General features: G+C 51.8%; 1 protein-coding gene across 2 annotated transcripts in view; it reads right to left on the bottom strand.

Moving 5' to 3' along the window:
- The window catches only part of ANXA6 (annexin A6), a 47,719-nt gene that overhangs the window by 13,199 nt on the left and 11,884 nt on the right, over window positions 1–22,636 (bottom strand). For both annotated transcript variants that reach the window (XM_061151768.1, XM_061151769.1), the window contains exons 3-20: window positions 19,269–19,359; window positions 18,162–18,256; window positions 17,505–17,618; window positions 16,458–16,548; window positions 15,453–15,532; window positions 14,332–14,388; window positions 13,443–13,536; window positions 12,925–13,020; window positions 11,611–11,669; window positions 10,485–10,607; window positions 9,137–9,195; window positions 7,730–7,808; window positions 5,974–6,055; window positions 4,678–4,772; window positions 4,101–4,214; window positions 2,549–2,639; window positions 1,710–1,789; window positions 872–925 (exon numbers count right to left, since the gene is read on the bottom strand). In XM_061151768.1, coding sequence (XP_061007751.1) covers window positions 872–925; window positions 1,710–1,789; window positions 2,549–2,639; window positions 4,101–4,214; window positions 4,678–4,772; window positions 5,974–6,055; window positions 7,730–7,808; window positions 9,137–9,195; window positions 10,485–10,607; window positions 11,611–11,669; window positions 12,925–13,020; window positions 13,443–13,536; window positions 14,332–14,388; window positions 15,453–15,532; window positions 16,458–16,548; window positions 17,505–17,618; window positions 18,162–18,256; window positions 19,269–19,359 — 1,554 coding nt within the window. The remainder of the gene's footprint in view (window positions 1–871; window positions 926–1,709; window positions 1,790–2,548; window positions 2,640–4,100; window positions 4,215–4,677; window positions 4,773–5,973; window positions 6,056–7,729; window positions 7,809–9,136; window positions 9,196–10,484; window positions 10,608–11,610; window positions 11,670–12,924; window positions 13,021–13,442; window positions 13,537–14,331; window positions 14,389–15,452; window positions 15,533–16,457; window positions 16,549–17,504; window positions 17,619–18,161; window positions 18,257–19,268; window positions 19,360–22,636) is intronic.

A 22,636-nucleotide genomic window follows, 5' to 3' on the forward strand; every position in this document is an offset into this window, starting at 1 on the left:
ATGTCAGACAATGAGTCCACACTAAGATCAGGGTCTAGCACCTGCGAATCTGGAGAAGCAGCTGAGCTGGACAGGGCCTGGCTCTGGCTCCCTCAGTTGACACCACCCAGGTTCTCTCTCCCGGCTTCTCTCCTGAAGAGTGGCGGCCAGCAAGGCCCACTATTGCCCCCTGCTGGCAGCAACTAGAAGCACAGCTTCCCAGGGAGACCCAAACACCAAGCAGAACTCTCTGGAGGATGGATTTTGGGATGGAGGATGGATTTGGGGTGAGTTTTAAGGAGGAAGGGCTTCCCTGGTGGCTCAGGTAGTAAAGAATTTGCTTGCAATGCAGAAGACCTTGGTTGACCTCAATGAACTCCCTTTCGAGGGCTCCCAGGACATTCCCTTCGACCTGGATCCCATTTAAAAAATAATGACCTTTAGCACTCAGGCCCCCTTCCCAGTAAGCTCCAAGACCTGCTCAATCAGTGGCCCAACTCCACCTGGGCCACTGATTTGCTGTGTGAGTTTCAGGGGTCATTCACCCTCTTTGGGCCTCCATCTTCCGGTTATAATATGAGGAGTCTGACTCAGACAATCCTCAAGTTCCTTTCAGATCTGAGGATCTAGGGCTTGAGTTCTACTCTTCACACAGGAAACGTCAGTAGAATCAGCACCACCCTCCCAAGTCTCTCTCTGAAAGTTCTGGAAACTGTCACAGTCTCACTTCTAAGGGTGGAGAGTTGCAAGGGGCCGAAAGTCTGTGTCAAAAAGTCACACCAGCTCTGCCCTGCCAGGCAACTTCCTCACTCCCAGACAGCCAGGGCCGGCATGGACAGAAGTCAGCTAGAGTCACTGGGCGGGAAGGGGGTGGTGGGATGGGGTGTCTCACCTGGGCATCTTCCCGGGCCCGTTCCCGATCTTCTCCTCCCTCCTCACGGTTCCCCTGCAGCAGGACCAGAAGGAAAGGTCAGCCTCCAAACATCCACCCTCTCCGTCCCTCAGCAGCCAGAGGGTGGTACTCAGCCACTCACCTCTCTGAACGCTCTCCCGCATCTGTAACATGGGGACAGAGATCCTGCCTTCCCAGGGAGGCGGTCTTGAGCATGAACATGAACACTCGGAAGGCACTTGGCCCAAGGCCGGAGTCGCACAGTGAGCTTGCTATAACTGTGCCTCAGGGTGTGGTACCCGGGTTGCGAGAATTCAAGAGCTGGTAACAGCTGTTTTTTTCCCCCCGTGTTTATTTAATTTTTATTGGAGTATGGTTGCTTAGTCTCTACTGTACAGCAAAGTGAATCAGCTCCACGTATACATGTATCCCTTCTTTTTTGGATTTCCTTCCCATTTAGGTCACCACAGAGCACCAAGTAGAGTTCCCTGAGCTATACAGTAGGTCCTCGGTAACAGAAGCTCGTGGATGATGGATGACACAGGGAAAGGTCACCCACAATGGCTCTGTCCTGTCAGCTGGGGGCCCAACAAGCCAGGCTGAGAGCAATCAGGGAGGGCTGCCTGGAGAAGGGGGCACTAAGTCAGCTTTGAAAAGTGAACAATGGAGAAGGCATTGCACAAGTAGCGACCGCCTCGGTGGTAAGAATCTTAGGAGGCAGCAGGGGAAGACATCCTCTTTTCATCAGGAGTGAACCCCCTGCCTCTCGTTGTAGCAACCCTTCCCCCACCAAGGGCCCCAGAGGGCCAAGCAGGTCTGGAGCTGTGAATTCACCCACCGTGGCCAGAGAGATGAGGATCCTCTTGAAGTGACCGGACGTGTCTGAGCTCAGAGCATCCTCCAGGGACTTGTGATAGTCTGAGGCAGGAAAAGGAGGTGTGAGCGGCTGCTGGCCGAGAGTGGGGGAGGGGTCCAAGAAGCACCGATTTAAGCCAGAGCAGTGCTGGCGGGGTGGTGGGGATGAAGGAGTGTGTCCTCAGCTCCTGGGGGCCACCAGCCACCCTGCTATTGATTTGCCGCGGGTCCATCACCTCACTCTGTCCCTGTCCCTGCTGAGCACTCAGCGCATCTCCCCTCCCCCAGACAACAGCCTCCCTGTCTTCACTCTCTCCTACCTTCCCCCCTCCATGGCAATGGCTGAACCCAAAGGCACAGCTCTGATCCCGTCACTGCCCTGCTCAAAGATTCTACCATTTTAAAGCTGCTTAGAAGACAAAAGCCTTAAACATTTCTGACTGATACTCAAGGTTCTTCAGAATAATACGTAGTCACTTATTAAAAAGTTATGAAGAATTGCAAGATGGTGATAGTAAAGCATGCAGACACAGGGCCTTCTGAACAAGGGGTATGTGTGAGTGCACAGGCCACATACCCATGAAGCCGCCCTCCCCTCTCCGGGGGCCTGCGTGCTCTCTCTCCCACTCCCAGTCAAAACCCTCCTCGACCTCCAGGCCTTTGTCCTGCTGGGACTCTCTCGGGGGCACCTTCCCCCAGACACAGGGCTGGGCGCACCCAAGGGGCTCATCACAGCCTTGTCGCCTGAGCTGGGGAGATGGGGGGCCTGGCTCTTCCCTGGGGCCTCCCCGCAGCACTGGGCCACAGGTCTCCCGCACTCACCCTCCTTGTAGGCCTCATTGATGGCCTGGATTTCAGCATTGGTCCGAGTGGCCAGGATCTCGATGAGAGCCTTTTCATCTGTGCCGGCTCCCTAGAAGGCAAGGCAAAGAGGATCTGAAGCACAGCCCTGACCCCTGTGCAGAGGCCCAAGGGGCCCAGGTCAAGGAGACTCCTGTTCCAGGACACTGCGCAGGAGGTCAACACTCAGAGCAAGCCTCCCTCATTTTCTCTTTACCCCTTGACCAGACCTTGGCACAATCAAAGGACTACACCAGCTTGTAAAGATTTCCAGAACCTCCCATGAGAATTGCTTCGGACCAAAAATTTTAAAAAGCAAAGAATATAGCATATACAGGTGTGTGTGTATAAAAATGCTTATACGCACATATCTCAATATAAATATTTATATATAAATACATAAAAAGGACAGAGGACATGCACCACAGTGTAACAGTGACCGTGGTCTCTGGGTGGGCAAGGGAATCACAGATGATTTCAATATTCTTTTTTGCTCTGCTGTTTTCTCAAGTTTTCATGGTAAACAAATATTTGTCAGAAAAAAAAAAGATGTTCTGTGCTTTAAGGAAAACAAGCTATATTTGTTTACATCTGGATTGGATGGGTGATACATGGACTGAGGCAGCTGGGGAGCCCACTATGCTAAGGTCCTCACTTCGGGGGAGAGGAGGAAGCAGACAAGACAGATGGACTGACTGATGAGTTCAAATATCTGTTAAACACCCATAATGTGCCAGTCACTGTGTAAGCTGCTGGGGCAATGACTATAAAAAAGGTAAGGCAAGTCTCTGTCTTGGGAGGTTACTGCCCAGGGGTTAACCGGTCCCTGAGTCCTCTGACCTTAAGGGTATCTTCATCAGTCTATTAAAAATTGGTGTGGGGACTCCCCTGGCTGTTAAGACTCCACACTTCCAAGACAAAGGACATGGGTTCGATCCCTGGTTGGGAAACTAAGATCCTACACGCTCTTATGGTGTGGCCAAAAAGTTAAGAAACAATGAAAATAAAAACTGATATGTGGTGAGGACAGCCTGATCCTCAAGAGTGTCCTAAGATCCATGGTCTAGCCCTATCCTTCTCCTCATTTTGTGTTTGTAAGTCATCCACTTTTCTATCCAGGAATTTTCAAGACAATAATCTTAATTGGCTTTGCCCAGGTAAAGTTTGTTCTTCTCTTAATCTTTAAGGAGCCTAAAACTCTAGTGGATTGATTCACACAGTTATCAATCAGGCTCTTGAGACAGACAGATGTGATCTGAATTCCAGCTCTGCTACTTTCTAGTGCTTTGACTCTGACCAAGGAACTTAAGCTCTGAGCCTTAGCGTCCTCATCTATAAAATGGGGACAAAAGCAAAGCCTCGCCTTGTGGGTTGACAAGACAAGGAACTACTAGCTAAGACACTGAGCCCAGGACAGGTGTGGGAGGGGCTCCACCAAAGAGCTACACCCAACCCACCTGGGCTCAGGAGGAGCGCTTGTGTCCCCCAGCACCCACACAGACTGGACCCCATCCCTTTGGTGCCCACACTTCACCTCCATGGCTTTCTTCAACTGCTTGGCATCATAATGGGCCGGTGGCATCATGAGCCCCAGAATGAGCCTTGCCAGGTCTCCAGAGAGCTCAGACTTCAGGTCAGCCATCAAGTCCTGCAGAGGGCAGAGCCAAGGTCACGTCAACAACAGCAATGGCCCACACGTGACTCGGGACAGGTACGAGACACGGAAGGAGGAGGTGGGGCTCCACAGATGTAGGAATCGTGGGCATCTGTGTCTGCCTTGGCTGATGTTGGGTTCAAAACCACTGCCACCAGCACCACAAAGCGGATGGAGAAAACACCATGCAGGAGGGGGACCTGCCCACTCTCCTTGGAGGCAGGGACAGGAAAGGAAAGGGGGCGGTACCATTTCCATCCTGGGAGAATCCAGTTAAAGCTAGATGCTGCTAACATAGCTATATCCCTGATCGCAGCCCTAGGGGAGCCAGTCACACACATACCGCTGATCACAGGGAACACGGGGTGCAGCGAGAAGGAGAGGCATGTGTGCACGCTGAGCTCCATCAGAGGAGAGGCATAGATGCAGGGCCTGGGGTCCAGGCTGAGGCCCTTACCCGGCCAAAGTGAGACTTGAAGGTCTGCCGGATCTGCTGCCGCTGGGCGTTGCTGCGGTGGGCGATGATGTCGATGATTGTGTCCTCGTCAGTTCCTGAGACCCCACAGCCACAGATCAGAGGAAGACCTTGGCCCAGCTCCCCCACCTCCTCCAGTGATGGGCCCCATCTGTCTTTGCCGGGGGAGAGGCCAGGCTAGCCAGCTTTATGCCCCTGCAGGAGCCTTGCTTCTGGCCTAGTCACTAACTTCCCCTGGATTCCTTCTGCACTTTTCTGCTGGATCACAAGTTAAGAAAAAAGAGGGCCCTGGGTTGAGAGTCAGAACTTCTGAGTTCTATTCCTTGTCTGGCCATGGTTGACCCCTTGGGCAGGTCCCCTCCCCTTCTGGGACCTGACTTCCAGACCTGCATCATGAAGAGCTAGAGAGATTACTAAGGGATCCTTCCAACTGACAACCGGAGTCCTGCTGGGGACCCTATGTCCTTTCCCTGTGATCCCTGAAAGCTGGACCCCAAGTCCCTCTAACTGTAGCAAGCTGACTCAGGAAGGCTCAGGGTACCGCTTCCTGCCTCTCAGACCAATTCCATCAATCTCAGACCCTGCACAGGACTCTGTCTTTCAAGAGCATTTTTAGCCCTGTCATCTTCCTAGACATGCTTGGTAGATATTATTCTCATGAGACAAATGAAAATGGGGCCCAGAAGGTAAAAGGCTTAGCCCAAGGCCCCCTGGAAGGTTCTGTTAGACAGATGGGGGAGAGAGGGCAATGGAAGACAAACCCTGATGCTCTGCCCCTGTTGGCCTTCCTGAGGACCCGTCATCCACCCACAGGTGCGTCCTCCCATTGGGACCAAACGGAGGCCTGCACATGGGTGACCAGCAGGGGGCGTCCCTACCCCAGAACTGGCCTCAGGTTGCAGGGTCCACATTGCTTATTTTATGCATGGGATCCTGACACCCCTAGGTGGGTTATGGGACTTGCTCAAAGTCACATGGTGAATTAGCAAAAAAGCCAGAGCAAAAACCCCACCTCATCACCTAGCATTTCTATACTAGGACCTGGGAGCACCTTGGTCTCTGGGAAGGTTCCTGACAAACCCCCTCACTACCCTTCTTTCTATACTTAAGGGAGCTGGAGAAGGCTCCAGGTGGGTGGAGACTCAAGGCAAATAAAGTCCTTATTATCCTGCAGACTCCAGTCTGAAGCCTCAGCTTTTGCCCCTGCCAGTCCCATTGCAGACCTGCCATCCTCCTCTGCCCCAGAGTCTAACCCGACCCCTTTCAGGTGCCCCTTACCAAGCCCCTTCATGGCTTTCCGCAAGGCTTTGGCATCTGCATCAGGGTTGAAGTCACCAGCTGGGTGCACAGTTCCTTTCAGCTACAAGAGGCAGAAAGTGAGTCAGCAGGTGTCTGGAGGCCCCCCAGGGGCCAGGCCAGGAGAGGAGCATGCGAAGGAGGGGAGGCTTTCCCCTAGAGCCCCAAACCAAGCAGCTTGGGGGAAAAAGGCGGGGGTGAAGGCACAGCAGACAGACCCCTGCCCTAAAGCTGAGAGAGGGAGGAGGAGAGAGACAGACCCAGGCTTGGGAGCAGGGCAAGTGCTGTCAAGGGCAGAGGGGCCGGGCTCCTGCCCCAGGAGCCAGCTCTGGCCCCACCAGGCTCTCACAACACAGCCCTGCTCCCAGGATCTTCTCGTCTCACAGGGCAATGCTCTCCCTGAAAAGGTAACTGAAATGTTCTGAAATACTGGAACAGAGCTGCCCAGATTTCATTTCCCCCGAATGACCTTCACAATGTTTTCTGTATCTGCCCACGCCCTATGCTATTTCTTAACATTTTCACTTAATTCAGCTACTTTTCTGTTTTACTTAAATGCATTCACTTTGAAGTGCACTGAATACTCCTAAAGGGCAAGGGTTTTGGTCCATTTCGTTCTTTGATATAACGCAAGTACCTGACACAAGGGTAAGCACTCAAAAAATATCTGCTCAATGAGTTAATGAATGAAAACAATTTTATATGAATAGAAAATTGGTGTCATGTGTCATAATCAGATAACACGCAAAAATAAATGCCATAAAAACAAAAATATATGCTTTCAAATATCACCAAATTTAACAAGATACCATGGCTCACCAAGAGCTCTGAACCTGAAGCTAGCTCTCTCAGCTCTTCATGAAAAGGGAACATCAGCGACTGTGGCAAGGATGTGGCACCAAACTGAGACTTCCTCCTTGGCATTAATAATAATTGATTACTGATTTAAATATTGATTAAGCTAAAGTGGAGTAGCTTTCACACTGCATGAGGGTCAGTGTTATTTAATGCCATGCAGGTCTCTCCTCCACACACAAAAAAACTCAATTCATTTCTCATATGATTTAAGATCATCTTCAATGAAAGCTCTTGCCTTACAGTTTGGGAAACACTGTCCTAGAGCATCAGTGCCCAGGAGCGCTTGGAGGGCACCCGGATCGCCATGTCCAACAGCCTCTTTGGAGAGGGAGACAGAGAGAGGTGGGGGCCTGCCAAAGGCAGCTAGCAAGTGAGCAATAGAGTCCAAGGTTCCAAATATTTCTCTAGGGGCCAAGTGCTTCCTTGGGGCTGGTTTGCCCTGAGGACTTCTGTGAAACTTGTTTTTCTTGCCCTGTGTAGACCCTGGGTCTGAGGATGCTCAGGACAACCAAGAATCCTCTAGTACCCCCAGGGATGCCCATCTGTTCTCAGCTTCCACGCCTCCAAAACCCAACTATTGGACCCAGGATGGGATAGGCCCCTCCAAAGAACCAACCAAATCTCCATTCAGCAAGATCTGTACATAGTTAGTGGGCCAGAAGGCTCCCCAGCGTGTTAGAGGTGAATGCAGAAATCAGATGCCTACACTAGAGTGCCCGCCCACCAATCCATCACTCTGCAGAAAACAGGAAGCTTCAAGACGTGGGACTCAGTGTCTCTGGTTGGCCACCAGGGGGCAGCTGGGTGCCAGCCAGAGCAGCAGGAAGGTGCGAGCAGAGCAGTGGTCAAGAGGTCAAGCGGGAGGTGGGGAGGGTCTGACCTCTACTCGGGCCACTGCACTAAGCTCCCACATCTGATAGGCCACCTGCGCTGCCTCCGGGAAGAACTGGCCAGCAGCACTGGAATGGAGGGTGTTAGGGAGAGGACAGGAGGGAAGGTCATCGTGGGCACACTTCACACATACAGCACACACACACACACGCACACACACGCTTCCGGTAAACCCATCTGGCTTTACCCTTTCTCCAGCCTGGGCCTCACCCACTCACCAGAGCCCTCCCTCCACTTCTGAGAACCTTCTACCCTGTTTTGACTCCCGACAATGCTAGCTCTGACCAGCAGCCTTCCTGGCCCCCAGCCCCAGGCAGATTTCTCGAATCCCTCATCCTCCCCTTTCCTATCTAAGTCTCCCCTCTCAAACATGTCCACGACCAGCTTCGAGCCATGTCATCTCTACCTCTCCTTCTGCCAAGCACCTTGGTTTATCAGCTGCCAGGTAAATACCTGCTGAACTGAACCAGCTCCTAAGGCACCTACCAAAGGTAAACAGGAGGCTCTTGTATTCCCCGTTTAACTGGATCCTCAGAAGTCCCGGAGAAGGGAAATCAGAGTACCTGTAGTTCCCTTCCCAGCAACGCAAATCTGGTCAAGTCATGCCCCAGTTTAATCCTCCTCCAGTGGCTGGTTCTCTGCTCTCCTTAGGGGGGATTCATGTGCCAGGAAGAAGTCCCAGGCCCTGCCTCCCTCTCAGTCTCATATCTCCCCAGCGTGACACAAAAGTGTGACCTCAGCTACATAAATGAGCCAGGCAGCACCTTCTTATCTCCAGGCTCTCTCTCCACCCCAAACACTCTCCCTCCAGGCCCTGTCTTCACCTCATCACCTTTCTCCTTGGATCTCAGCCTCATTATCTCAGGAACCTCCCCACTCCCACCTGGAGAGTGCACATAGACACGTACACTTCCCCACCATGTACACATGCCCAGGTCTGTGTGCCTTTCTAGGCTGGAGGCTTCATCAGTGCTTCCCCTCAAAGCCTGCAGGTGGAGAGTGCTTAATGCATAGAGGCTGAATAAACGAGTAGCCAAGGCAGGCATCTGTACTTTTTCCATTTAACAGATGATGAACCAGAGAAGCAGCTGAGAAGTTAGTAGCAGGGCCTAGACCTTCATATTATGATTGTTGATCCACATCCCTAGACTGCTTTCCAAGTTCACACGAGCAGACGTCTCCATGTAAGAGAGATCACACTCATGTGCGCGTACATGGACACTCAGAAGTCTTTTCACCTGTGCAGTGTTCTGACCTTCAGGGAATTCCCAAGTCTATCTAATCTATCCATCCATCCATCTATCCATCCATCCATCCATCAGGATGAGGCCAGGAGAATCCTGACCGGCCACACCTGAGGCCACGCCCTCCAGCCTGGGGCCAGGAGGCCACTTACTCATCATCTCCCCCACACAGCTTCAGCAGAGCCTTCTTGTATTCGCCAGAGGTGTCATTCTGGGGAGAAAGACAGAGAGAAAGGTCACCTCTCACCCAGCCCTGGGATTCTCTCAGACAAGAAGGGGAGGTCCTGCATAGCCCCCAACAGGGGCAGGCTGACCATGGATTTACAGCAGCCGTCACTCTCGGTCACCACCAAATAGTGGTGTGATGGTAAGCACTTACCAACTGGCTCTTTGGGAAAAAAGAGAAAAAGACCTGGTTTGTAGCGATTGCTAATCTCCTCTAATGGATAATTCCAAGCTACCAGTATGACTTCACTGCACATGGAATTAAGAATAGATGCTTTGGGGATTTCATTGACAGTCCAGTGGCTCAGACTCTGCACTTCCAATGCAGGGGGCTTGGGTTCTATCCCTGGTCAGGGAACTAGATCCTACATGCCTCAACTAAAGATCCCACATACCACAACAAAGACCTGGAGTGCTGCAGCTAAGACCTGGTGCAGCCAAATAAGTAAATATTTTTAAAAATTAGAAAAAGAAGAAGAGATGCTTCCCAAGCCAGTGTGAGCCGGCCCCAACACACCCCTGCCACCAGATAACCCTAGCCCAGCCCTCCTATGTAAAATAGTCCATAAAATGGACTGAGCAAAAACACTGGGAAATGCCAAAACCAAACAAATGTACATTTGATAGACACGGCATATGCTACATCCCTCTTGGGGCCTCATAGTGAACAAACTATAATGAAGGCTGTGAGAAGTTCTTTGGTAAAGAAGCAGACTTATTTTGCTTATTCTAGTTTTTCTCAGACATTTCCCATGAGCTATTTTTGCACACAATGCCTATGTAATTCCTATGTGTTAGGGAGCACAGCTTGAACTCAGAAAGCTTTATCCCACTCACCCAAAACAAGGAGAAACCATCCAACTTTACCTCTGTCTCTTCAGCAAGTCTCATGGGCTGGACGGCCCAGAGTCATCACCTGGCCCAGGGGCTGCGAGTCCCAAATGAACCCCGCTCTGTGTTCACCTGGGACACCTGCCTCTGTCCTCCCGCCTTGCGCTGCCTCTAGGAGGTAGGCGTGCCCTAGTGATGGAGCCTTCATCCCAGATTCAGCTTTGCCCCCATCATGACCCGGTCCTGCCTTCCTAAGAGGTGCCTCACGTCTTACGAGCAACTTGCTTCTAAGCTGACACTTGCTTCTCTGCAGTTGCCTTCAGCTCCCTGAAGGTGGCACAGGCTGGGCTCCTGCAATTCCCATGAGACTCCACCTTTCTCGGACGACACCTTTTCTCCTGGGAGAGCACCCCAGCCCCCTCTGGAGCCCCGTGAGCACCTCACCTTGATCATGCTGTACAGAGACTTCTCGTACTTGGTCCGGAATATCTCCCGGATGTCGAGCATGTCCAGCTCGCTGCGGGAGACCATGATGCGGATCAGGGTGTTGTCCCGAGTCCCCAGGCCCTGCAAGACGAGTGGGTTTGGGGGATGGGGAACTGAGAAGAGGCTAGCCTGCTAAGAGTCCCCGGCTCAACTGAAAACACAATGTTTGTAATAAAACGCTAAAATTAAGAAGGAAAGAAGCCAAATGTTGTTGCCATTCCCTCTGAAGCTCCCTGATGTCCCTCCTTCTTTTATCGTCTTCTTCCCCCACTTCGTGTCATTCCCGTCTTTGATTTCCTCGTAACTCTAAGCAAGGTATGGTTTAGATTTGCACATTTTGGAGCTCTGTAAATACAGCACACTATGCATTTATTTGTCCATCTACTCCTGATAGGCACTGGGTTGTTTCTAGTTTTTTCATGACATGGACCATACTGCTATGAATGATTTTATGAACACATCATACAGGCGAACGTCTCTGGATAGCTGGACCCAGCTGGGTCCAGTGTGGTGCTGGAAGACAGAGAATGGGCCACTTGCAGGGACTTTGGGCCTGTGGCCTCTGACAACAAATGACTGTGTTCATTCACCTTGGTGCACTATGCAGATATCACCACCTTCTGTGTTGTGTGTGTAAAGTCCTGGGAAAATCTGTTCTCAGTACTCGCCAGGAGCAGAATCCCTGAGTCCCTAGGATGAACATCACAAGTCTTGGCAGGCAATGCCAAAATGTCTTTCACTTCCTATGTATATTATATATAAACAGTCTAGTTAATTAGCATTTAGAAATAAAGCATGGGCTTCCAACCCAGCTGGCTGGCTGGACTGGGGGCACGATGTCACTGCACCCCCTGAACAATCATGAGAACAGGGTAGGTATCTGGGTGGGAAGATGTATGATAGGCAGCATCCCAGGCTCTGGAGCTCACCTGGGACAAAGTGCCATCACTCGGTTTTATGGCCAAAGCCTTGAATGCTCTCTTTGGCCAATGGACTCCCAAGCATTTGCCAGAGTCCCAACAATCTTGTGGGGGTACACAGAGCCCCTCTCCCCAACCTCGGGTGCATCAACCCCACCACACACCTTCATGGCCTTGAATAGCCTCTCAGCAAAATACTCTGCGGTGCTCCGGATACACTTCACTGAGAAGAGGAAGGAAGAGGTAGTTATTCTGGCTGCCTTGGAAGGGCAATGGGGTGGCCTGAGCCCTTCTTTATTTCCATTCCTTGGGAGCCACCAAGTTCAAACCTGAGAAGCATCCTGATTCCTGATAATCTGAAATCCCTGAGGACCCCAAACCCACCACTTTTATCACAAACCCAGGGGATAGAGAAATCAGAACATGGGCCTGTTGTAATGTCGGAAGTGCAAAGACCCCCTTCATCTTTCTGGTCCTTTGGTGTTTCAAGGAACTGGGTCGGGTGGGAAGGACCTGAGGTGGGGCTAGGTAGGGTGGTTCTTTAGAGTCTGCTATGATAGAACATTACTGGCCCAGCCTCTGGATCTTGCTGGCAGAGCGGGCCACAACCCGACTATCTGAGATAGGGTTTGGTGGGGGACAGCTCTGCACAAGAGGATGAGTGCTGGGCCTTAGCTCATTCCCAAGAAACACACTCATGCAACCTATCCCAGGCTCAGACACAGTGACTTTTGGAACATCTGGCTGGCAAACTGACATTCTGGTTTTCTCCTTCCCACCTCCATACCATACAGTTCTCCTTCCCATTCTCAGCCCCGTGTTCCTGGGCCAGAATCCCAGAATGCCCTGGGAATGCGATGTCAGGACGTGCCCACAGCCTCTGGGTCAGGAGGCTCACTCCCCATCCCCATTTACCAGATGAGGAAACTGAGGCCCACTTAGCATAAGTGACTTTCTCCAAGTCAACAGCAGACTGAGAAGAAGCCTGAGTTTTGAATATTGACTCCACCACTGACTGGTCAGCTCCTAGCTTCCCGCATGCCAAGAGTACCCCGATTCATTACAAAACTACCCCTTGGCAAGAGACACAGCCTCTGTGGGCTGCGGTTTTCTCATCCGTGAAATGGAGATGATGACAGTGTCCACTCCTGGGTCATTTGTAAAGAGTAAACACTCAGCGGAGCACCAGGCACACAGCAGATGCTCCACAAAACCCGCTTTCCTGGTCATGACTTCCTGACCCCTGACCCCATGTGCTTTTCGGCCCCATCACAAACATGGGAGCAGGGAGTGGGGGGCAGCAGTGTCCAAGCAGTCTCCCAGCCCCCAGGCCTCGGCCACACGGCCCTAGCTAAACCTTCAGAATTCACCACCTGTCTGGTTTTCTCCTTCCCATCTCCATACCATACAATCCCCATGTCCCTGGGCCAGAGTCCCTGAATCTCTCCAAGGCCCTGGGAATGTAACCTTGGACATACCCACAGCCAGCATCAGCTTCTCAAAGTCCCCAGACAGCTCCCCTCGGATGCTGGCTTCAATAGGCTTCCCTGTGGTCTTCAGATATTCATCAAACACTGAGTCAGACAGAGACAAGTGTGTCAAAGGCACCCTCATAACACTGGAAGCGACAGGGACTTCAGGAGGGGAGACGCAGTGGTCAGGACCACAGCGCCGCTGTGAAGGCAGGGCTGGCACTTAGGGAGGTGGCAGGAAGGTCGTGAATGTCACCGGCCACCACGCAGCCTCACCGTGTCGCTGTGAGGGACTGTGTACACCTCCTGCTCCAACATGAAGACAGGGACTGTACTGAGACGGAGGAGCTGAACACCCTATTAAGACCTCTCATGAGGGATCATAGAAGCCACGGTCTTAAAATCAGGACTAGTGTTTGGGTTGTGGGTGAAGCACTATCATGCTCCTTAGCAGAAAAGGAAATGAGAAAGGAAATCTTGGTACAACCCCCAGGGGACAGCCGTAGGTCTTCTCTGGAGCTCACCCAACCGAAGATGCTGCTTGCTGCGATTTCCCAAAATGTAAATGAACTGGGCTTCATCTGTTCCCCATTTCAGTTCCCCTGCCTCATACAGGTCCTGGAGGGGAGAAGTGGGACTTAACTAACAGAAGAGACCCCAGGAAACAGAACTTACCAGCCAAGCCACTCAGAACCACTGCCAGATCCTTGAACATGCTAGTAATTGCATACACCTCTTAGCTTCCTTCCTTTCTTTCTGGGGAAACTCCTATTCAACTTTCAGGGCCCAGATTAAACATCTCATTTGTTTTCAAAGCACTTCCTGATGTCCCAGGCAGAGTTCTCTTTCCCTCACTCCCTTTTCTAGACTTTTGTGTCTTTATAGCTTTGATTCACTGTATATTATAATATATAATATTTATATGCCTGGCTTCCCACTACAGCATCGACTCCTGAAGAATAGGAATTATTTCCTACATTCTCTGTATCTACCTTCAGTATTACTGGCATATAGTGGGAATTCAAAACACCTGGAGTATATGGTATATCCAAAGAGAATGTGATTGTGTGATTAACATATGTCTGACTCCCCAGTACTGTTTGACTTTGCTCATTTGTGATTCCCCGATGCTTGGCATTCAGAATGATTGGCATATAGCAAGTGTTCAAAAAATATTAGTTAACTGAATGAAAAAATGAACAAATAATAAAAGCTCCAAAATACATCTCACCAGCTTTACATATGCTATGTACCTTTGAAAGCTAACTTCAACCCTCCCTTCAGCAAAGCGCTATATAATGATGGCTGTGAGTCAGTTATTTCTGGTATCTGATGCAAATTACTTTGCCTCCGTCCCTCCCCCTTCTCGGGCTGCCTGGCTGTGCCCAGCAATCTCCACTGGTGCTTATTTACCTGAACGTCCTGCCGCACCAAGTCCTCGCTCACTACGTCATCCTCCTCCCTGGTACCCTGGGAAGAAAGACAAGGGACACTGGTTCAAATACCAGAGCTGGGAGAAAGCCTAGATGCCAGTGGTGGAGACAGGGAGGACTAGGAAAACCGTGGTGGCCCAGGGTGTCCAGGAGAAGAGACTGACAGCTGCCAGTGGAACAAGACCGCAGCACCTGGGAATTCCCTGGTGGTTCAGTGGTGAGGACTCTGCACTCTCACTGCCTCAGGCCCGGGTTCAATCCTTGGTCAGGGAACAAAAATCCCACAAGCTGCAGGGTGCGGCCACACACACACATAGAGGACCACAGCATCTATTTTGCAGGGAATCACAGGGTCCCTAACCACTGGATTCTTCCTTTATCCTTGGAGTGTGGACCAAACAGGGCAGTCCTGAGAATAAGCAGGCCTGCTGTTCCCAGAACTTTTCGATTATTCAAAAGAATCCAGAAATCTGATTTCAGAGCAAAATTTCCCTAGTTTTAAATATTAGCAACTAACTCAAAGTATAAAAAAAAACACATGCAAAGGAAAATGAACAAAGGAAAAAACACAGTTTGAGCAGGTAGAATTCAGCTGCGGACACCACCGTGCAGCCTCTTTATGCTCTTTTTTATGTTTTTATGTCAACCTTGCTTGGGAGGGAGCAGCAGGGCTGGTCTGTGGGGGATGCCACTCAGGCAGCCCCAGAGAGGCCCTGCTGGCGCCCCTGCTGGGGAAGCCATGGCAAGAGAGAGGCTGGCGCATAGAGGGGGTACTTGTGGAGAGAAAAAGGACAGAGAAGCGCAAGAGAGACAGGGTGTGTGAAAAGAGATGCGGGTCACCTGCCTGTGCAAACCATGGGGGACCTAACAGACCCTGGATGCTCAGCTTCTATACCCAGGCAAGCCCAAGAGACCATCTCAAGTTTGAGGATAACATGGGGAAAGGGGGAGAGGTGGCCAGAAAACACGAGGTGGACTTTACACCTGAGGAGCCACCAAGCAGCCTCTCTTGAACCACCGTGTCTAGGGGAACAGGGACAAGGTGCTCCGAGCCCTCTGCACCCTGGGGGGAGAGCTCAGAGGGCCCCAAGCTAGACCAACCTGCAGCAGGACCACGAGCATCTTCCGGAAGTGGCCAGAAGTGTCCCCAGTGATGTCAGCCTCCAGGTCTCGCTCGTAGGCTGCCAGGAAGGAACACAAGCTCTAGTCCCATCCCCAGGACATCCCAGGGAACCAGGATAGAGGTCCCCGCTGCCCCTAAAATACTCAGATATTTGTTACAAACCCCCAAATCCAGTCTCCACGCTGGTCACGCAAGACCCAGGCTGTATTTTCACAATTCTTTGTACTGACTCATGACATGGTGAGATGGAATCTGCACACATCTCTCTATCCCCACCTGTGGTGTCCTACTCCAGACAGCGCTGTCCCCTGGACAGCAGCTGCAGCCTTCTAACTGCTCTTTCTGCTTCTCTGATCCATGGCAACATGGGTGACTGTCTTAAGACCCACACTCATCATGGGCTCCTCTGCTTCCCACTAGGTTTGGAATAAACATCATCTCTTTCCCTTGGCCTACATGGCCCTGTGTGATCCTGTCCCGCTCTCTGCTGTTCCAGCCTCACACTGGACACCAGGCTTATTCTGCTTCGGGGCCTTCGGACTTGTCATTCCCTCTCCCGCCAGGGTCTTCTCCCCACTCTGTGCATAACTGGCTCCTGCTCGTCTCCTCCCAAGACAGGCTTCCCCAACCACCTATCTGAAGCATGTCCTCTCCAGTTAAAGTTGGATGCTTGTTTTCTGTTTGTGTCCTTCATAACTCTTTACCACATGTCATCATCCCATTTGTTTACCTGTTTATTATCTATATCCCTCATTATGTCATTAATACATTAGCTCTCAGGCAGGAATGGTATGGATGCCCACCACCATATGCTGAGAACCCAGCAGAAAGTGGGTACTCACTAAATGGATAGATGGATGGACAGACAGATCAGAGGGAAGGAGGAAAAAAGGTGGATGGGTAGAGTCTTAGGGTCCCTACTCTCATGGGCACCTTCATTACACATCTGAAAAACCTTGAATGGCCCCTCTTGCCCATCTCACCATCTTTATATGCTGCCACCAGCTGGTGGATCTGCTCGTTGGTCCGAGAAGCCAAGATCTCAATGAGGCACTTCTCATCGGTCCCAATGCCCTGGGAGAAGAGAAGGGGCATGTGAGTCAAGGGCTGAGATGGGAGGCCATCAGCCCTGAGTTGGGAACCTGGGGTGATCAGAGCTGGGAAACCCCCCAGGACTCAGGGTCTTAGGCACTGATCCTGAGCTGTGGCCCTGAGAATCTAAAGATGGGGGTTCTAGTGCCGCCTCTGCAGGCAGCTTGCTTTGTGATGGCTCATTAAAAAAACTTCATCTTCCTGGGCCTTACTTTTCTCATCTTTAAAATGGAAATGATACTAGTTGCTCTGCTGAACTCACAGAAAGTATGAGAAGGTGATAATCTCTAATACTGCTAAGTTTATTAGCTTATGAAAACAAGTTCATATAGCTCATCTGAGGCAAAGATCACAGCACTTTATAAATGTAAAGTGCCGAGTACACTCAAGGGCCTTTGAGCTCTTCCTGCTTTGTAGGGAGAAACCCTCCACCTCCACTAGACTGGCCTGCCCCTCCTATCCTGAACACACTTCCACAAATACTTCCTCTCCAGCCTGGAATGATCTGCCCATTCTGGTCAACCAAACCCTCTCCAGACTTCATGCCCAACTTGATCCCCTCATCTTCTGTGATGCCCTCTCAGCCACCCCAAGCCCAGGGCCTGTCCTCCTGATCTCCTTTACAATGCTCTTGGCCTTTGGGTGTTGGACACAATCTGTTTCCATATCCCCGTGTCCTGCTTCCTCAGGTAAGCGACTGGGGTGGGGTGTGGGCCCAGGGCCCCCTTTCACAGGGTGGGCCTCACACCAACATCTATGCCACCTCCATCCATCTGGAGGGACCGTGGCACGCTCTGGGGCAGGACTTGGGCTGCTGCCTCAAAGCAGGGCATATGTGTGGGGTGGGTGTAGGGCTCACTGAATTTCTGCTGTAGAAGCGGCAATCTCCCATGAACCACACCCCCAACCCTCATACACACACAGACCCTGCTTCTTACCGAGATGGCATCTTTAATTTCTTTGGCATCACCATAGGCAGGTGGCCTCATAAGACCCACAATCAGTCGTTCAAACTTCCCCGTCAACTCATACTTCAAGTCTGCAATGAGGTCCTGGTTGGGAGGTGTGGAGGGAGGAGGAGATGGAAGAAGATGGGGAAGAGCAGTTATAATGATAAGAATTACACTGAATGAGCAGTTACTCTGTACAGGCACTGGGCGAAGTAATCCAACTTAATCATCACTCTGGGGGTACATACTACCATCGGCCTTCAGAAATGGGCTTAGAGACATCAGGTAACCTGCTCAGAGGCACGCAGCTAGCAGACGGCAGGATTCCAGTCCGCAGCACGTGCCTCGTCCCTGCAGTGAACCATGTGTTAACTTGTTCACTGTGTCTCTCCCACTGTGAATCCACAGGTTGACACCCTAGGGTCTTATTTATCTGGGTAGCCCGAACCCCTAGCACAGTGCCCAGCAGGTGCTCTAGATGCAATTATGGTTGAATGATCCCTGCCTAACTGAAAGAAGAAAAAACGAGGGCAGAAGTGCCAGCATAGAAGCTGAACTGGAGTAAAATACTCAGGAAAGGCCCTGGGCCTTTGGATGAATCAGAGCATGCCTCCTCCGCCCCAGCCCTCTGGTTGTCATGGTTACCTTGCCATAGAGGGACTTGTAGTTCTGGCAGATCTCCTGCCTCTGCCTGTTGCTCCGGGAAGTAATCAACTCCAGGATGGCCTCCTTGTCACTGCCTAGAAGAGGGAAGGCAGCAGTCACCTTGCCCAACCTGCCTCCAGGAAGCCCAACAGAGGTGCTCCCTGCAGTCCTCGGTATCAGCCTTCTGCTCACAAGAGGCAGTGGCATCAGAGGGGGGCTCTGTGGGGACCTGATGAGCCCCCCTGAGAGAGATGCCAGCACATGAAGTATTTGAGTTCAGTCAGCCCATGATCTAGCACCTCATCACACACACAAGGAAACTGGGGCCCAGAGAGGAGCATGGAGTCCCCCCATGGTCTCCCAATGAGCTTGGCTTAGAAAAACCCAGGTGTCTTAATGTCCAGGATAGGTTCTTTCAATGACAGGAAAAGTAAAGGAAAATAATAAGGTGCAAATTGAGGGCAGTGCTTACTCCCAAGACGAAAGGCAAAGTGATGCTATCAGGAGGCAGACCTACCATGATGTTTCAGCTACATAAGCAAGCAAGTGCCAGTTCTCAAACTGGGTGGCAGGTCTACTGGTAAAGCTTCTTCTAATCATTAGACCGTTTTATTGGCCTGGAATGTATGTGTGCTAAGTCGCTTAAGCCATATCCGACTCTTTGCGACCCTGTGGACTGTGGCCTGCCAGGCTCCTCTGTCCATGGGATTCTCCAGGCAAGAATACTGGAGTGGGTTGCCACGTCCTTCTCTAGGGGATCTTCCTGGGCCAGGGATTGAACTTGCATCTCTTATGTCTCCTGCATTGGCAGGCAGGTTCTTTACCACTAGCACCATGGGAAGAGTCCATTATAATAAAAAATAATAAAAAGAAGAGACAAGGAATGCCCTGGAAGTCCAGTGGTTAGGATTCTGCACTTCCACTGCAGGGGCCCAGGTTCAATCACTGGTTGGGGAACTTAGATCCCGCATGCCATGTATCGTGGCCAAAAAAAAAAAAAGAGAGACAAAAAAATGACTGAATAACCAAAAGAGGGGGACACCCTCAAGCCTAGGTGAACCCTGCTTCCTTTCTTGCGGGTCCCTTTCGCAATGGCTGAGCACCCACCAAAGCCCTTCATGGCATTGTACAGAGTCTCGGCATCCTGGCTGGGGTCGAAGTTGGGGAAGTCACGAATGGAGCCCCGGTACTTGGCACCCTGTGGAAACAAGAGCAGAGCGTGAGCTGCTGACCTGGCCTGAACGAGGCTCCCAGCTCCAACCCCAGCTTACCTCCCAAACCTGGCCATGGGATAAAAGTCCCTGCTGCTCCTAAAATGCTCAGATATTTGTTACAAATCCCCAAACTCAGTCTCCATAATAGCCACAGCAAGAGCCGGGGTGTATTTTCACAGTCTTTAGACTAAACAAAGACGATGAGACAGAATCCGCCACGTGTCTCCATCTTCACCTGCACTGCTTCACCCCAGACCGCAACCGCTCACCTGGACAGTGGCTGAGGTCCCTGCCCCTAAAGTGGAGCACCAGCTACAGAAAGCTGCACCAAGAGTAGGGAGGACTCTCCCCATACCTCCTGCCACCACCTGTCCCAAGGACGGTGCCTCTTCCCCTTGGCAGGAAGGCTCAGCCAAGCCCCCAGCTCTGCACCACTTTCCCAGAACCTGGGAGAGATAAGAACCAGACTGAAGTAGGGGGGTGGGAGTGGTTTCTGCAAAACAAACAAGAGCCCCTCATGTGTTTATGTCTCTCTGCGGTGTACAAAGCCCTTTCACCTTTATAAATGTGACCATTAGAGCATTTTGTAGAAGCACTTAAGATGATCTGTCACAGAAACAAAGAAACCGAGCCCCACAAAGGGAAGCCACTTGCTGGGGTCACACAGGACCCACATCTCTGTCCAGTGACCATTTGGTTCTCCAGCTCCAGAAACTTTGCAGCTGCCAGCTTCCGGGGGGAGAGGGGTGCCTTGGCCCAGAGTCACCCTCAGAATCTGCCCAGACGAGGTGCCGCTCCTCTGCACCCAGTAAGCTGAGCCGTGAGCTGGCATCTGAGGATAAGCTGGCTGGGTCGTTGGGGCAAATGTGGGGAGAGAATCTTAGATGTTAAACCTGAATGCACAAAGGGCTGTTCACAGAGAAGTCAGACGTGGGTCAGACACACAGCCCTAAGAACCACGGGGCCCGGATAGCAACCAAGAGCTGAGAGAGTGGAGGATGCCAGAGCCCAGGGCGCTAACCAAACTGCGTGGTGATGGGCACTTAGCCTGTGCCAGGAGCGACATGAAGGGTTGAAGATTATGGGAGAAAGAAGACCCAAGACTGACTTTCATGAGCTTCCAACCCAGCGGAGGAGAGAGACTAGCCTACAAATTAGCATAGAGCTAGTAATAAATACTCCACTACAGAGACAAAGGAATGCAGGAAAACAGTGGAGGGCAATTCAAGCTGGACGAGGGGACCAGGACGGGTAGGGTGGCTCACACAATCCTGCCTGAAAAAACAAGAAGTGCGTGGGAGCCAGTGAGCCTCCGGACCATCTCCTGTGACTCCCGGTGCCTGCACTGCAGGGCCTGGCCAAGCGTTCAGGGGCCCTGTGGTTCACGTCTGCCATTGCTGGCTCCTCCGAGGTATGCATGCGTGGGCACAGGAGTGCTATTTAAAGTTCTGGCAGGACAGACAACAGAAAGGGACACGGCTCCCTTCCCGCCACCCGTGAATCCCCTGCAACCTAATCGCACTGCTGGGCAGAGAAGGAAAGAGTAACACAGGCCAACTGCCCGGACCAGAAAAGAGACACTTGCTTTAGAAAGCTCCAAGAGAGTCTGTCTTGCCCACTTATGTCACCCCAGCACCTAGCTCAGGACTTAGCACAACTAGGCACTCTCTACTGGCTTCTTAGGTAGACAGGTGTGCGGGCAGACATGTGACTGTGAATACACCCAGAGCAGATCAAAGACTCCCTGGAAGGGAAGTCTAAGCCGAGCAGAGCGCTAAAGGATGAGCAACAGCTGGCCCCAGGGGTGGGGGAGGGAAGAAAAGGCTCCACATAGGGAAGCAGCATGGCAGAGGTCCGGAGCTAAGAGCAGGCGAGAGCATTCACGGAGGCGGGCCCAGATTCTTCAGTGCTTATGCGGACGTCCAAAGCTGCCAAGATGGTGGGATTGTAAGTGGCCAGGAAGGAAGGAGAAGAGGGCAAGATGGCAGCGGAGCCCACAGGAGGAAGGGCAGAGGTCCTAGCAGCAAGCTGCCACCTTCCCTCACCCTCCTCCGGCCCCTGCCCCTCCTCACCCCTGGGTGGGGTTGAGGCGGCGTTTGGGGCAGAGGCTGCAGCTAAAAGACGAGGCTGTATGGAGCAGAGGAAGTCTAACTGCAGACACAAGGCCCGATCAAAAGGCTCCCTTAATGGCGGGCTTGGCCTGCAGCATGGCAGTCTTTCTCCCTCTGTGGGTCTTTGCACAATGATAATACATAGCCTGCCAGCAGGATCACAGCCACTGGGAGAGGGGGACTCCAGGGACGCCAGCACTGGTCACATTTAGACATGCAGGAACAGTCCTTCAAATCGCCCAGGTTTCCCACCATCAGTCATTCTCACACCAACCTGGTGAATCTGCCATTTCCGAGCACCATCTGTGCAGCCAACACCGCTCCTTCACCTCACCCTGACTGCCTGCCGCTCCCCCAGCAGACAGTTTCCTGGCCCTGTACCCCACAAAGGGAGGGGAGAGAGGAGGAGAAAGGACTTTCCACCCTGAAATATTCAGCAGGCCCTGAGGCCAGCTGGTGAGCAGCTGGGACCCTGGGCTGCACGCAGGCTGCTCTCGAGGAGGTGTCCTGAGGCCTCTCGGGAGCTGAAGCGACGTGACTCAGAGAGATGGCTGCATGGCGGGGAGTCTGCCTGAGGGCCGCCTGGACTGGGCCTGCCCCAGGCCTCCCTCTGCAGCTCTGGAGTTGCAGACACCAGCCCCTTGCCCCGTCCTCAGACTGTTCTTATTGCCACCTTTATGTTCAAACCAGAACCCCTCTGCAAAACAGAGGCCACGGGACTATGCTTCTGGGACTCTGTAACATCACCCTGTTTCTTCATGGGTTTGGGCCTCAAGGTCCACCCTTCTGGAAGGAAAGATGGGGGCATGGCACCAGGATCACAGCAGAAGTAACTGGGAGTGACCTGAACCAGAGAAAAGATGGAGTGGCTTGTTCTGTGCCTGTGTGTGCACATGTGTGAGCACGCATGTGTGTTGGGAAAGGGGCACGGTAGGAGCAGAGTTGGGGTGCTAAGAGTTAGAAGCACTGCACACAAACTACAGCTCAGTGGAGGGAAGATCATTCTCACTAGCACAGGAGGTTCCTGACTAATTTGACTTTGATTTTTCAAGAAGTGTTTCAGTAGAAACTGTTATTTCTAATTAGAGATCTTGACCTTTTCCTGGGTAGGGGCCTTTCCTGTGATTCTGAGCAGGGCAGCTCCCAGTTA

Source organism: Dama dama, chromosome 9 (assembly GCF_033118175.1).
Source record: "Dama dama isolate Ldn47 chromosome 9, ASM3311817v1, whole genome shotgun sequence".
NCBI lineage: Eukaryota > Metazoa > Chordata > Mammalia > Artiodactyla > Cervidae > Dama > Dama dama.